At 46.2% G+C, this 15,163-nt stretch overlaps 1 protein-coding gene across 3 annotated transcripts in view; it reads right to left on the minus strand.

Moving 5' to 3' along the window:
• The window catches only part of Svil (supervillin), a 202,143-nt gene that overhangs the window by 46,744 nt on the left and 140,236 nt on the right, over positions 1–15,163 (minus strand). For all 3 annotated transcript variants that reach the window (XM_038334785.1, XM_038334786.1, XM_038334784.1), the window contains 5 exons: positions 14,564–14,703; positions 11,417–11,660; positions 10,459–11,041; positions 9,467–9,683; positions 2,654–2,774 (listed from right to left, as the gene is read on the minus strand). In XM_038334785.1, coding sequence (XP_038190713.1) covers positions 2,654–2,774; positions 9,467–9,683; positions 10,459–11,041; positions 11,417–11,660; positions 14,564–14,703 — 1,305 coding nt within the window. The remainder of the gene's footprint in view (positions 1–2,653; positions 2,775–9,466; positions 9,684–10,458; positions 11,042–11,416; positions 11,661–14,563; positions 14,704–15,163) is intronic.

A 15,163-nucleotide genomic window follows, 5' to 3' on the forward strand; every position in this document is an offset into this window, starting at 1 on the left:
TTTTTCTTATTTTTTTTTTCTGAACCAATGCCTCGCTCTGTAGCCAAGGCTGGCCTAACACTATGTTGTTAGGTTAGTCTTGAACTCGTCCCAGCCTCCAAAGTGGAAGGGCTGGAACTGCAGGTATGTGTCACCATGCTGGCCTATCTTCCAGGTGGCTGCTGGAACATTTAAATTTTCCCCATGGCTTCCATGACATGCTTCCTGCCCAGGAATGCATGGATCTTCATGGGAGAGATGGGCATGACTTACTGAGACCTCCCTCACGTTTGCCTCTTCTACGTCCCCACAGCTGCATCCTGTGTCTGTGTACCAAATACGATGACCTAGACAATGTTTGTTAAGACAAATGTATGCTATTTGAAGGATTCAGAAGCTGGGGTGTGAGTGACCATAAAACCAGATGTTTAGGGCCTGGCTGTAAACATGGATGGTGGTACCTGCCCTTGGGGAGTCAACCATGGGCAAGCTTCATCTAACTGAAGCAAGCTCTTGTCTATATGTGCATGCCACCAATGTCTTCTTCCCTTCTCCAGGGTGCCATTCAGACAGGCCCTTGGAGTGACCTTTTAAGCATGCCTAGAAGAAACCCCAGATTTAAGGCACTCTGCCTACCTCATGTGAGCACCGTAAAATAGCAGACTTAAGTAGACCGGCAGCCCGTGGGAAGAACTGCGTGCCATCAGAGGCAGCTGAAAGTCACTTGACCTCAACAGAACCTGAGATTTCCCCACACGAGGGACAAGAGTCTGAAATAAACTGGCTTATTTTAACTTCAAAGAGCTTATTGTCTCAGCCAGGGTGAACTAGGCCACCGGAGAGCCCAGGGACGGTGAGTTCACCATGGCTGCAGAAGCCGAGGGAGCGCAGGTGGCTCTGCACTTGCAGTGGCTGAGTCTAGAGCCCTGCTCTTTCCAGAACTGGGTTTTCTACTCTAAGATTGAATGCAGGGGTAGCTGAAGTCTTGCCTGTAAGAACATTAGCCAAGTAGTGTCAGGGCAGTTCAGACCCACCCTCTACCCACGTGTTCTGGAAATAACCCAAGCTCTCATTCTCCCTGATGCTCTTCCGCACCATCCATGGAGAGCCCATCACTTCCAGCTTGGGTGTTGTTTTCACCTAACTGTAGGTGCAAACTTTCAGAATGGCTGCACTGGGAAGTGACATCATGTACAGCTAATAGCTTTGCTACTCAGGTGTATGCTGAAGTCATTTTGGACCAATTGTTTCAAGATTCTCTTTTTTGTGGTGTTTGGGGAGAACACAGGACCTAGTACATACTAGGCCAAGCACTTGCCCACCAAGCTACAACATCTCCGACCCTAAGATTCTTTTAAATAAAGTTTTGGGTCAGGGAATAAATTATTTGAGGGAACTGTTTTTTTTAACCTTAGAATCTCAATCTTACACATATATTTAGTATCTAGGTATAGTTAAAACCATTATAAATGGCTGAGAATGAAAAGCTATTTTGGGATCATCTTCAACATATATGTCTCACACTAAATAATTCAAATGCATTTTACACCTGAGCACACACATGGCTAGGAATTAAATGTCCTCAAGCATTATCTTTAACAATGTATATGTCTCAAAAAGAGAACTCAAATTGCCATTCCAGTAACACCTGTGTGGACACAGCAGTACTGTGTTGTATGTTCTGGGACCCTCACCTTATTGTCCTATGTACACATTCATTTTCATGTATGTTTTTAATATGCAAAGGTTACATTCAGAATTTTTCTCTCTGCTACGCTACTATTTGTTTATTTGTATTTGTAAAATGGGTTTTTACTATGTCGCCTGGGCTCATGTCAAGCTTCTGGGGCCCACGTGATTCATCTGACTCGACCTCTGAAATCATTACACAGTCACGAGCCAGCACATCTGGCTTTAGACAGCTCCTTTGAAAGCCCCTGAGATCCATTAGTTGAACCTTTATATGCGCCTGTGTGGGTTTGTATGTTTTCTGTCTGAACACTTTAGAAGATTCTAGAAATTGGATAGTTGGGCGTGGCTCAGTGTGCCATTTTGCCTCAGCCAGCAAGCATACTTGTATTTACAGAATCAGTGGGCAAGGACGTCTCGGCTGAAGCAAAGAATGCCTGGCTAAGGCTGATGAGCACGACATTTGTGACTCAAAAGTCATTCCCACATATGAAATGCTTGCAAATGCAAATTAATTTAATTGAAATTCATATATAGGTCCTCAATAAAAGTCACACTTCGTCATCATGAAACAGGCTCAAGATTAGGCAGAAAGTCCTCATGGACTACAATAGGCCCTTAGTTTTGAGAAGTAGGTCTTAAATCTCTGCACAAGAAATTTAAGTCCACGTTTGATATGTGACTTATAAACTGTGACAAGCTGTTGTCTCACTTGAAAGACTTTGATCACATTCTAACACAGACTTCACTTAAGATGTAACTGTGAACACATCTGGAAACCGAGGCACTTGCTTGCTGAGGCAACCGGCAGTGCTGGTACCAATACTTGACCTCAAGCCTTGACTTCATGGCCAGCTTTAGCAGCTTTGTGAGAAACTGTGCCTCCTGAGGGTAAGGAAGTGCCAGTGTTCTACAGCAGGGGGTGCAAGGCCACACATGCCTGTTCCCGAGACACAGAGAGGTGTTAGTGCGGTGGACACAGTACCTTCTTCAGGGACTGCTCCACCTCCTGGATGTGCAGGCTGCTGGTGGCTTTGCCATAGTCCTGCTTCCGGATCAGTCTGTTCTTCCAGTCTTCCTCTCCGCTCTTCTTCAGCAGTGCCAGCCTGGGGGAAGACACAGCAATGGGGAATCCAGCACCACATGCTTAGAACCACAAGAACCTCTTTTCCCAGACAGCCCCAAGATGGTTTAGTTGGTGGGAAAGAAAAGCTGAAAACCGACTTGTCCGATAAAAGATGCTCTATCATCTTAGTAAAGGAAGCCACAACTCTGCTTTCCTCTTGCTCTGGGGCTGGGAGCTAGGGAAGAGAGAAAAGGAACCATCCCCAGCAAAATGTCTTCTAGTGACCCCTTCTGGCCACTAGGTGAAATAACACCTGAAGATGCAAGCTGCAGTTCTTAGCAGAAAACGCTGCTGAAAAGGGCTTAAAAATACAAATAGGCATTGCACAATAGTAGAGGTAATTTCCAACGAAGTAAATTATGCTCGTGTATGAAAATTTCATAATGAAACCCTGTACGTTAAATATACACTAGTGAAAACAGAAAGATATGGCATCTTGTTATATACCTCAACTAAAGACAAACTATGATACTGCTCTGTTCTGTTCTCAGCCCTGGTATCCCCCCATAGACTAGCCCTGTCTTTACAGTGTATTCTTACAAAAAACTTCCTCCTAAAGACCCATTAAAAATTATTAGTTCATTTTTCTCCAAGGGAAAAATATACCAAAAAAGGAATCTCATTACAAGGATTATTAGTAACACACGTTAGCTCAGGCATTGCAAGATTCTATCGAAAGCTGCTTGCACATTTGGGTCCCTCTGAAAAGCCATTTTCCAGAACAAGGGGCTATTTCAGACAGCTCTGCTATCACGAAGGAAAACATCTCAGTCATCTAAGTTTAACAGAGTGGGACAGACAAAAGGGCAAATGGGACCTGAGACTCAGGCACGTAGTTCTCCTTGCCTTGTCATACATGAACTAGACACAGGATTCTCCTAGGCCCCAAGTGCTAAATTTCCTTATCTATTCAATATCTGTATTGGAGGTGGGATGCCTTACACTCTGTAATAAAAACATATTCACTCATTTGCTGGTGGTTCTTGGATAGAATTCAAAGCTTGTTCTTGCTAGGCAAGTGCTCTACTACAGAACTGCATAAAAAAGGAGTTTTTGCTAAGAAAATAAGGAACCAAATTTATAGTAAACAAGAATCCATTATATTTACAAATGTATGCATAATCTTCTTTTATAGTTTCTGTCCCTCTATCAAATAATGTAAATGAGCTCCGAAGAACGTCCTAAAAGATACAGAACTTTGAACTCCGGGTCTAGCCCCTCTTCAATTATTTCCTTCTTTCTAATCTCTTTCCTGTGTGGCAGCAGATAAGACAACAGAAGGACCCGTTCTATGAACTCCTCTGAGTTGTCTTACAGATCTAACACAGGCTCATGCAGCTTCTATAGTTCTACAACACTAGCATGACCTCTCATGTATTAGAACATAGAATCTGAACTCCTTCATATATTCTCACTTCAGGTCATAGTTATGACTATTATCTCTCCTGCACCAATTACTCTGAATGTGCCCATTTTATTGTGGTAAGAAAATCAAACTATTAGAAAGAAACAGTCATGACTGTGAGCTCCAAAAACACCGGGAAACAAGGCCTCCAGCTGGTGGGCATGCCAGGCCTTCGCCACCCCAAAGAGGGGGTGCGTCCAAACCATCACCTGGAGGAGGCGTCCACACTGTCACTCACCCCATAAACTGCTCTCAGAACCAGCTACTCTCTCGCTTGACTTCTGACTCAGAGCAGGCATTTTTGCTGTCCTCTCAATCAGATTGGAATCTAAATGACTTCCAGAGTACGAACCCTCGACCTCAGAATGGAGACTGTTAAAAACGATGTAGCCGACAATCAGCTTCTCAACAAACGGGTTCCCCTGGGGCTGCTCTGAGGGGCATGAGACTAACTCAGAAAAAGCAAGCTGCGGAGTCTGAACTCACTCAAGCCCCCTTCCTTACGTGCCTCTGATGTGCACAGGCATCTGCACAGGTCAAGGCTCCTCTGAGCGAGGGCCTCCTGCATGTGGGTAGGAGAGGAGGCGTGATTCCAAATCCTGCCTCTCGAAGTCCCAGTTGTTCCCTTCCATGAGAAGTCGTTCTGAGAAGATACACAATGCCTGTCTCTGTCAGCAAGAGCAGAGTCTTCCAATTTCCTTGTGATGTTCTCCCAGTCCTTTGTAGACTGATTTCCACAGAACTATTCCATTCTAAAGTTCTGAAAAATTGCTTCCAAAGACTCCAGAGTAACCAAAATAACATGGGAGAAAGTGCTTCAGTTGAGGCCATGTGGTACTTGGCCCAGTCCTCACTTCCACAGTTCCAGTAATGAATAACTTCATAATAACACACAGTGAATCTGAGTGCATTATCCCGTCCCTCCTGATTTCCTGTTTGCTGTTCAACAAGCTGTGGAGGGTGGCGGACTTTCCAGTCTTGTTCTCCACTCTGGCAATCTCTCAGTCCTTCATCACCATGCAGAGGGCTAAGGTCTGGGTCGACACATGACATAAATCCCCCCTGTGCAGTGCCAACAACTGTCAGTGCTTTTAACATCTGCCAAGTCTGAGGGCTATTTGTGGGCTGTGATGTGGAGTGCTGGGGCATCTGCTTCGTCTGAGGTTCCATACCCAGTGAGTGGCACAGTATCAGCCGCTAACACACTGGCCTGGCCTGGGGCCAATGGGACATGTGCTGACCAGGCCACTATGGGAGTGTCTACAGCTCTTTCCACAGCCCTTTCTCTTCAGCAAGAATTCTAGCTTCAGAGCTTCCTGGATGAGGACAAGCCTCATCCAGCCTCATAGCAGGGATGGGTCAAGGAAGGGACAGGCAGACCACGTGCCTCTAATGCCAACTGAGGTATTGGTATTTCCTCCTTAGACATTTCCCTTATTTTCAAAGAAAGAGGCAACCACGGACTTAGTGAACTTAGCAGCACTGATGAGTATTTGCATCAGACCCTAATCACAGCCAATGAGAAACTTGGAAGAGTTATTAATAATAAGCTTTGTGTCTGCATTTGGTTTTTATCTGGCGCCTAAGATGCCAGGACCTTGTACGTCCAAGCAAGAGCTCCACATGGAACCCTGGTTCCACCCCCTTGTTATGCTTTCTTTTTCTTCACCCCCCTTCTGATGTTATGTAGTATATGTGGGTGAACCTGGGGTCTACCAGCATGGGGCGGGGTGGTGGCACAGATGAGTGCCTATGCCCAGCTTCTAGATTCATGCCAGGGATTCAAACTCAGTTCATCGGGCTTGAGTAGCAAGCCCTGTGCCTACTGAGCTATTACTCAACCACTTGATTCTTATTTACTTGAACTTCTCTGGTGCTGAAGACTGGGGCTGGAGCCTTGTAAGTGCTAACTCGACAAAGAGCCAGACCTCCAGCCCTTTTTATCTATTAAGTGGAAGGCTGCCATGGTTTGAGTACAGCGTGCCTCTTCTGCCATTACGGCAGTATCCTGAACAGACCTTTGGGGGTGAAGAGATACTTTAAGGGGATTAATGCCTTTTTCCTGGGAGTGACTTTATGCTCTGGACTTTAGATTAGTAATGAGTGAGCTGCCTGCAAAAGCACGGCTCTTTGTCGCTCTCTGCATAGGTGTTTCCCCTCTGTGAAGGGTAGATATGACGCGTCCTTCAAAAGGCCCATTAACTGCTGGAGTCAATCCTTGAGAGCTGGCAGGACCACTAGGGGTCAGCCTCCCTCAGTGGATGAATTAATCCCTGGGAGGATTCAGGATTTAATGACATTTTTTGGGGTGGTAGAATTTTCTAGAGATGGGGCACCTAGTGGGAGAAGGCAGCCCTGCCTGCTGGCTGTCTGCCTCCTGGGTGCCCAGAGGCATCAGGGCTAGCCAGCCCCTGCCTGCTGGCTGTCTGTCTCCTGGATGCCAGGGGCATCAGGGCTAGCCAGCAGAGGTCTTTGAGACAGCCAACATAAACCTCTTCTCCTTCAAGCCAGGCTTCCCAGGTAGTTGTCACAGAGAAGAAAGGTCTTATGGACTTAGTGTGACTTCCCTCCATGTTCTAATGCGTCACAAGGCCCTCTACCTAGTGTGGCTGCCAATGTTAGTCTTTGATTTTCCAGAACTGTGAGACAAAGTACATTCTTTTGCTTTTCAAATTATTCAACTCCAGATATTCCTTGCAGCATCAGAACTAAGAGGCTGAGTCAGAGACAGACAAAGGCCAGATCTTTCTCTATTTTTATAGCAATCGAAGGGCTCACTGGCAGCTGAACTCTTCAGCACAAAGCAAGAAGCTCATGGACACAGGCTATGTGGGGTGCAGAGGAGCAATAGAGGGACATGTACACAAGGACCTCTGTCTCTCTGTCTCTCTCTCTCTCTCTCTCTCTCTCTCTCTCACACACACACACAGAGACACACACACAGTAAATGAAAACATTTTAGAAAGGAGTATATAAAGGTATTCTAAAACTTAATTTCCTAGTTACTACACTTTTGATTTAGTGTTACACTTTATTTCATCTTACTATGCATCCTAGACTAGCCTCAGACTTCTGAGCACACAGAGTCTCCCTGCCTGTCTCCTTAGGAACAGGAACTAAGGTGCTAAGAGCATTTGGTAGCACTCAGAACAGAGAGCTTGGTATGGCCAGAACTTAGTGTAGGAGAGACCCAGGTAGTCAGTCGAAGGCCACAGCTTATTGGAACTCATGACAAAGTCTGCGCTCCTCATTACAGATGCAGGGATCTGAAGGTGAAAGTGTAATTTGAAGTAAACCAAGTAAAGAATGTGTGAGCATAAATGGGCATAACAACACAGTGTCTGCAAGTCCCAGACTCTCGGAAGATGGCGTCAGGAGGCTTGCCTGTGTCCAAGGACTGTGATCCTGCCAGGCATAGCGAGTACACAGTGCCAAGGGTGCTGGAACTAAGTTCCTCCTGTGGGAAATCGAGGTAGTCACAATAGCTGGACTAAGTGAGGTTTACAGACCTAGAATTTTATATGTCACCCCAGAAACAAAAGCAATGTCCAAATAAATGTTTGAACAACACCTCCATTCTCAATAGGTCAAGCTTCGCATTTAACAAAGAGAAGGATTGGAGGCCCCCACTCAGGGGACCTTCTCAAGCGAATGGTAAAAATAGACACATAGGTATTTTCAGTAAAGCACACACAAAAGTACTATCAAGGCCCAGGGAGGTCATGGGTGAGATATTTCTTATCGACACAGTTGATGATAGCAAACAAAATTGCTAAATAAATGGACCCTGACCTTTGAAAAAGCAGATGTTAACAATGAAATGGAGTAGCTGAATATTTAGCAAGCATTGCTGACAGGATTCTAAACAGACTCGGGTCAGGAACCGCTCTGAGAGGTTTTGGCTCTAGCTAGGCAACAGGTGCACCTGTGCTACCTATCCCCATATGTGGACTCACTTTGAGAGAGTTCACAGAGCCTCTGCCATCTTTTAACTTCAGCACAAAGCCTGGTTAAGAAGCTGTGCTCCACAGTAGCTCAGCTTTAAATAGAATAATTTCCCCTCAGGGTAAAACTCACAGATAGAGACAGACTAAGCAGAACTTATTGAAAATAAGCAGCTGAATCAAGAAACCCCACAGATACTGTCTAATATAAAATGTCAGGGCTGGAGTTGCAGTTCATTGGTAACGTACTTGCCTAGCAGGTACCAGACTCTGGGCGAAATCACCTGCATGAGAGGGAGGGAAGGAAGGAGGAGAGTATGTGGGGGAGGACAGGGAAGAGGAAGGATGCAGAGGAGGGAGAAGGAGGGAAAGGAAGGATAGGGAGGAGGAAGGATATAGAGGAGGGAGAGGGAGGAGGGAGGATGGGGAAAAAGGATAGGGAAGAGGAAGGATGGGGAGGAGGGAAAGAGGAGGAAGTATGGGGAGGAGAAAGGGATGTAAGGGAAAGGGGGAAGGGGGAGAAAGAAACAAGAGAAAAGGGGAGTGAGGAAGGAAGGAAGAAAGGAGGGAGGGAGGAAGGGAGGAAGGAAGAAAGGAGGGAGAGAGGAAGGAAGAAAGGAGGGAGGGAGGAAGGGAGGGAAGGAGGGAAGGAAGGAAGGAAGGAAGTTTCTAAGTGGTCAAATCAATCATCTACTCAGTTTTGGCTAGTGAAATGGCTCAGCAGGTAAAGGCACTTGGCATCAAGACCAACAACCTGAGTTCAATCCCAGGACCCACATAATGGAAGGAAATAAGTGATTTCTGCAAGATATCTACTGACCTCCACACATGTTCTGTGGCACACGTGTAAGCACACACACATGCACACACACACAAATATGAAAACGTCATAAAATTTTAGAAAAAAGTAATTTATCTTATTTTCTATAAAATACACCAAACTTAGATTCTAATCTCAAAGACAAAGATCTTTTATGTGAATTTATCTATCTTCATCCAATATTTATTTAACCCAGACCACCAGTGGATCACTGGACTTGCAGTGTGAATCACGTGTTTCTATAGGAGAAAGAGGCGCTATCTCAGCTTCCCGAAGAACTGGATATGAAATAAGAAACAGAGACCACAGAGAAATGAGGTGTCCCTCATTTCGTTCTGCCCCAGAGTCTGAACTGGGCATCACTCAAACTTGCTAAATTAGGTGCAGCTCATGTTCATAGGGCTCGGCTTCCATGGTTATTCCAGCTTCCCTGTGTAGCCTTGCAAAGCAAGTTCACATCCCTCTCCAATACTGCCTGTCAATCATCAGACGGGCTTACCTACCTTTCTTTGATTGACATAGTTTTGCTGGGTGAATCCAGAAGCGTCTCTCCCACTGGCACTTTGACCTCTCCAGCAGCAAACATGGCACAGGGGTTCTTGAAGAGTTTCTCTGCTAGCTGCTCAGAGGAGTCCTGCTGCTTCCAGGACACTGGGGATGCCTTCTGAATAGAGGCAGCCGGCTCTGTTTGTTCAGAAGCAGGTTCTCCAAACTCTGTTGCTGGAGAGGAGAGCAGGGTCAGCATCACTCCCAGCAGGCATCTCTCCAGATGTTCACAGCCCCACAGTGCGGCACCTGAGTCAGCACAACCCCCAGCAAGCATCTCTACAGATGTTCACGGCCCCACAGTGCAGCACCCGAGTCAGGTTGTAGGTGCATGGCAAGTTACCCAGACCACTGGGGTTAATGTAGAACTGTAGCACAACTCACCGAAAGAAACAGCTAGCCTGTGCCTGCTGTGTTGCACAGTGGAATTGGCCTCTCTTAGACAGTACACCCTCATTTCTAGTGAGCTGCACTCACAAACCTAGCCCATATGCTATCAGGGTGTGTGAATGGAAGCTGCCTCGTCTCCTCTGTGGACAGCACACTCATCTGTATGGTCAGAATGCACGCGGAGTCTAAAAACATACCAGTTCAAGTCTGTCTCCCTGTGCTGACAGGGTGCAGGACTTTTAATAAAAGGGGCCAACACGGCTAAGGAGCTCAGAAGGCTACTGTGTGCGTTAATGTCACCGAAGTTACCTGAAACCCTTATAAAGGGCTGTTAAGAATTGGAGCCAATTTGCTGCTGTAGACCAGACTCCATCAGCTCACCGACCGTGTCAGATTCAAGGGGAAGAGAGGTCTGGGGAAAGGAGTGTGACTCACTGCACTTGATCCATTCTAGCGATAAACTGCTCTAGATGTAAGTACCAGGAACCAGCAGAGCGGGTAAGCAGCGCGGCAAGTCTGTCGAGCACAGAGGCCTAAAAGCGGAGCCATAGGAGCTTACCTTTGAGAGAGAACTTTCTCGTGGCATTTCCCACATCTGCATTCTCCTCCGAGGGCTGCTTGTCCTTCAGGTCCAGATTCTCTTGCACACTGATTTTAGCAACGGAAAATTCTTTCAACTCATCACCAAGGTGGGTGACAGGAGGATTACCTAACTCTAAGCTCCCCCTCCTTAGAATGGCATGTTTAGGCTCCTTCTGGACATCACCATCTCTGACTCTGCCAAGGACAGGGTAGGAGGGCTGCGCTTCCTCCTCGAAGGCTGTGTGTGTCTGAAGGCCACTGTCTACCCCAGTCAGAGTGTTCTTGCTGTCTGTCTCTCCTGACTCCCCCGGCATTCCTTTGCACCCACTGTGCTCTGCCGGAGGCCGCCAGCCTTGTGGTTTCAGAATGCTTCTAACTGGAGAGTCCGAATTTTCCACAGGAGAAGGAAACTGGGAGTCAGTGGTACTTGCACTGCCACCTCCGTCAACAGATGGCTTCGTCCGAAGGTCCCCTGCGTATGTGGGAGCAACTGCAGAGGCCATAGTAGAAACAGATGTTCTCACAGTGGGGGAGAAAGGGATGAGCTTCCCACTCTGCACCTGCGAGGACACAGTTTAAGGACATCGTCATCTGAGGGGACTGCATGGGCATAATACACCTCAGCTGGCTCATCTTACTGGAAAACCAGCCTGCAAGGTTATAGACACAGAATCCATAACAAATAAGCCCCCTGGAGAAGCACCTTGCCTCTGCTATTATATCCTACCAAAATGGACTCATTCCAAGCAAATTATGAAAACAACAGAAGAAAAGCAAACTTGGGTATGGTTCTTCCTTAGGGATGAGAAGACAATGCCACGTTCAAGTGCACCCATTGACCCCGTCCTGTGGCGACACACACACACACACACACACCACACAAACACACACACACACACACACCCCTACACTGGACTTAGACCTCACACACTCACCTGCTCCACCTCTCCAAGTGTGACTGGCTGAGTCTGATACCTTGCGTTCATCCTTCTCTGCCGCACGTCTATTCTGTTTCTGGTGGAAATGGCTTTGGAGACTGGCTGGGACAATTTGTTAAACAAGGCCAATTTCTCTGCTAAGCTCAGAGAGGAGGAATCAGGTTCGCCTGGTTCAGCAGACTCTCTGCCCTCATTTGCCTGGCCCCTGGCTAAAGCCTTTTGGTGAGCTGACGCCTGTAACCTAGAGGGAAGGAAGGAAGAGTTAGTCACACAGAGAAAAACAAACAAAAGCCCACTACTAATTCATTTATTAACTGTCTTTAAAATGTCACTTATTTAGTAAAGGGTTAATTTTCCCTCACAGGTCTGGGAGAGGGACAGGCGACTGTGAGCAGGGTCAGCTTGGGACACCAGCACCATCATTTCTAGGACAGGCAGATGTTTAGCTCTGGATCATTTCTATAAAGGACATTTCCTGTTGAAGGAACCAATGTCAGCCTGGATCTAGCTTCCCCCAGAGAATCCCGGTTGGTTCCTCTCTCAGGGACTAAAGGTATAGGCAGAAATTATTGCTTGGGTCAAACATCTCTATAGATACTGCTCGGAAGGTGGCATCTTTATTTTGAATGGCTAGGGAGAATATGGTCTCCCGACAGTGACAGTCTGCAAAGCAGGTTTTTGTTTGTCAAATGTGTGGGCTTTAAATATACTTATCTCCCATGTAGCTACCCATTTTCAGAAGTTACTTACATCTAATTCCCAATAACTTGAATTGTGAAGAAAATCCCCCAAATCCTGAGAGGGACTATAGAGGCAGGAACTGTTTAGCATGAGCAAAGCCCTGAGGCTCAGCCCCCCACAACAACAGTAATAACAATAGCTTCCGCTGCTAGCAGAGGAGGCTTCCAGGCCAGGAGGTCAGTGAGATTCTCAAAAGGTTTCCAAGACAGCATTGCCCCTGCCCCTGGCAACACTTTGTTCTAGTAAGAAGGCTAGTCAGCCTTTTCTCTCATTAATCACGGGTCCCAGGCAGTCCTAGACCAGAGGTCAGTGTCTGTGTCCAGATAGATCATGAGGGCAGTGAGGATCGGAACCTTCCAGGGGTCTGAGAGCACAGACCAGGAGGGCCACGAAGTCTTTCCCAAGACAGCCCTGCTTCTGGATTAGGCAGTTTGCTCTAGCTCTGCCATTTTATACCTCTGACTCCATCTGTAGCTTGTGTGTTTGTCTCGTCACAGTTAAGACAAAGGGGACAGTTATATGGCTTAAGAACATAATTTCAAAACATCACAATCTAAAACTGAACTCTGTTACATCTATAACCAATCCTAAAATCTAATGGCACTGCCTTTCCTCTCTTCAAATTAGAAAGCAGGAGTATTTGATTTTAGTATGGATTTGTATGTATACATATTTAAAAATAACTAGATCTTACCAACATTTCAATATTCACATTAATGTTCCATTTTTAAATTAGTCTTTACCCATTAGTATTTTAGAAGAAAAATACAGTTTTTTATGTTAAAAAAAGTATAAGTGAGTTAGTGTGAGCCTAACACCAACAAAGGAAACAGGCAGACAGACAACATGTTTCTCACACAGCCGTGAAAGTAACAGTACCTCGCACTATGGCAGGACAAAACACCAAACATTTCAGGGACACTCACTGCACTAATTTGTTTGTCAAACAAATGAAAGGCATTCAAGGCTTCCAAATGCATCTGCTGCCCAGCACCTTGGCACTGGGTGCTACATGCAGCAATGTGTGTCCGGTACCTGGCAGGCTGCACAGTGCTTCTAGCTACAGTGGGGCTAGGAAGTCTCGCCATTACAGGGTGGGTGACCCCAGAACACGAAGCAGGGATAGGTTCACTTTAAAAGCAATGGCCAAAGGAGGAGCATTCATGAGGAGAGAGAAGAAAAGAAGCATTAAGGAAGGCACAGCTATAAATCCAGAAATGCAAAAACCAAATATTTTACCAAAAATATTTGCTAAACACTTTGAGGGAAAACAGATCACAAAAGAACGTGGAAAGCAATACAGATGGAAGGACAGAGGCAGGGGCTGTCCAGAGTAAGTGGGACAAGCAGAGGCGTAAGCTTGAAAAAGAGTCAACTTAGAACAAACAGCCTCATTTTGAGACGTCCTTTAAAAAGCTAGCGTCAACCATAGCCACAGTTTAGAATGTTCTTCTCAGTGTAGCTTTTAGCAGCATCCGTGACTTCGTCAATCAACAGCGTCATCAAAGGAGACCCACCGAGCCATGCCAGCCGGTTATTTCCCACTCCTTTGTTGTTTTGTTTCCATGGGTTTTACAGTGTTTACCAGCCAATCCAAGAAATTACTTTTTAAACAAATGGATATGCGAGGAGTGTTGGAAGTGCACAGATGAGCTTGTCCATCAGCACACTGAGCAGACGAGACACCTAGGGCTTGCTCAGTGGTAGAGCACTTGCCCACTTCCTCAGCGTATGTGGACCCCAGGACTGTGAAACTCGCACACTTGGAGAAGAAGGCGAAGGTGGACAACCTCACAGCATGTTCCAATAGCAAGTCTTCAGACAGAGGTTCTCTGGCGGCAACACTCCACAGCAATGTTTTTTAAGAACAAATAAATAGTCTCAGCTGACTGGAGCTGCTAACTTTGAATGAACCAGTCAAGGCAATCTGAGCAGACTGCCCAAACGCAGACCTCCTGTTGTTTGCAAAGTGTCCAACTGCCAATTAATTTTTAGACATTTTGGTGGTGATTCAAAAACAAAACAAATGCTTATCTCTTAGAGATAGGCACTAAAATATTTAAGTCGGAAACATGGAGGGGGGCAGGTGAAGATAATGCATGAGGAGGAAAACTGCCTAAGAACTGAGGGTCATGAAGCTGAGGCTCACTATAGTTCATCTCCATGTTTTTATTTTCATGAAAGACAAAACACAATGATAAAATCACTTAAGAAGTCACTGTAGGACTTACAGCAGGTACATCCCATTACTGTCAAATAGCAGGAAAATCAAAACAAAAATCATTATGAAATATGAGCCTCTCTACGTCTCCTAGTTAAACTGCCTCATTCTTATAGGAAACTCCCGACTCTCCCTTTAAGTATGACAGCATAGGTCAGGGTAAGGACTCCCCGGAAACATACGTGGCTGCAATGACCACCTCCTCCGTGGTGATGGGCTGGGTGTGAGAACGGTCCTGCAGGCGACGCAGTCTTTGCTCCACGGCTGCATTTCTGGAACGTCTCTTTGGGACGTTGTGTTCATCAAATGACTTCTCCATTTCCTGCGGTTAGAAAACATTGTAGGATCCCCGTGAATTCAAAGAAAAGAAACTACTGGGTAGCAGAGTGTCTGTCTGCTGCTCTTCCGAAGGACCAGAGGAGGGGCACCAATGAGGGCCCCTGCCAACAGAAGTGAATGCTTCAGGCTGGAGTGGCTCAGTCAAAACCAGTCAGAGCAGATCCTGCAGCTTGATTCTAGACACTCTGCATTAAAGGCTTGACCCACAGTTTAGTATTGGCAGAATATAAGAGGTGGGGCTGGGAGCGATGCCATCAACCCCGCCCAACACACACACGAAGGTCCCAGAATCCTGCCACCAGGTAGGGAGCAGCTTCCTCTGCCCATCTGCTCCTGTCCCGAGCGCTACTCTATCACAGGCCCAAAGCCAGCAGGCCAGCTGCCACAGAGAAGAACCTCTGATGGTCTGTGCTTAGATAAACTTCTTTTTAAAAAAGAAATGG

This window comes from Arvicola amphibius, chromosome 6, assembly GCF_903992535.2.
Source record: "Arvicola amphibius chromosome 6, mArvAmp1.2, whole genome shotgun sequence".
Classification (NCBI taxonomy): domain Eukaryota; kingdom Metazoa; phylum Chordata; class Mammalia; order Rodentia; family Cricetidae; genus Arvicola; species Arvicola amphibius.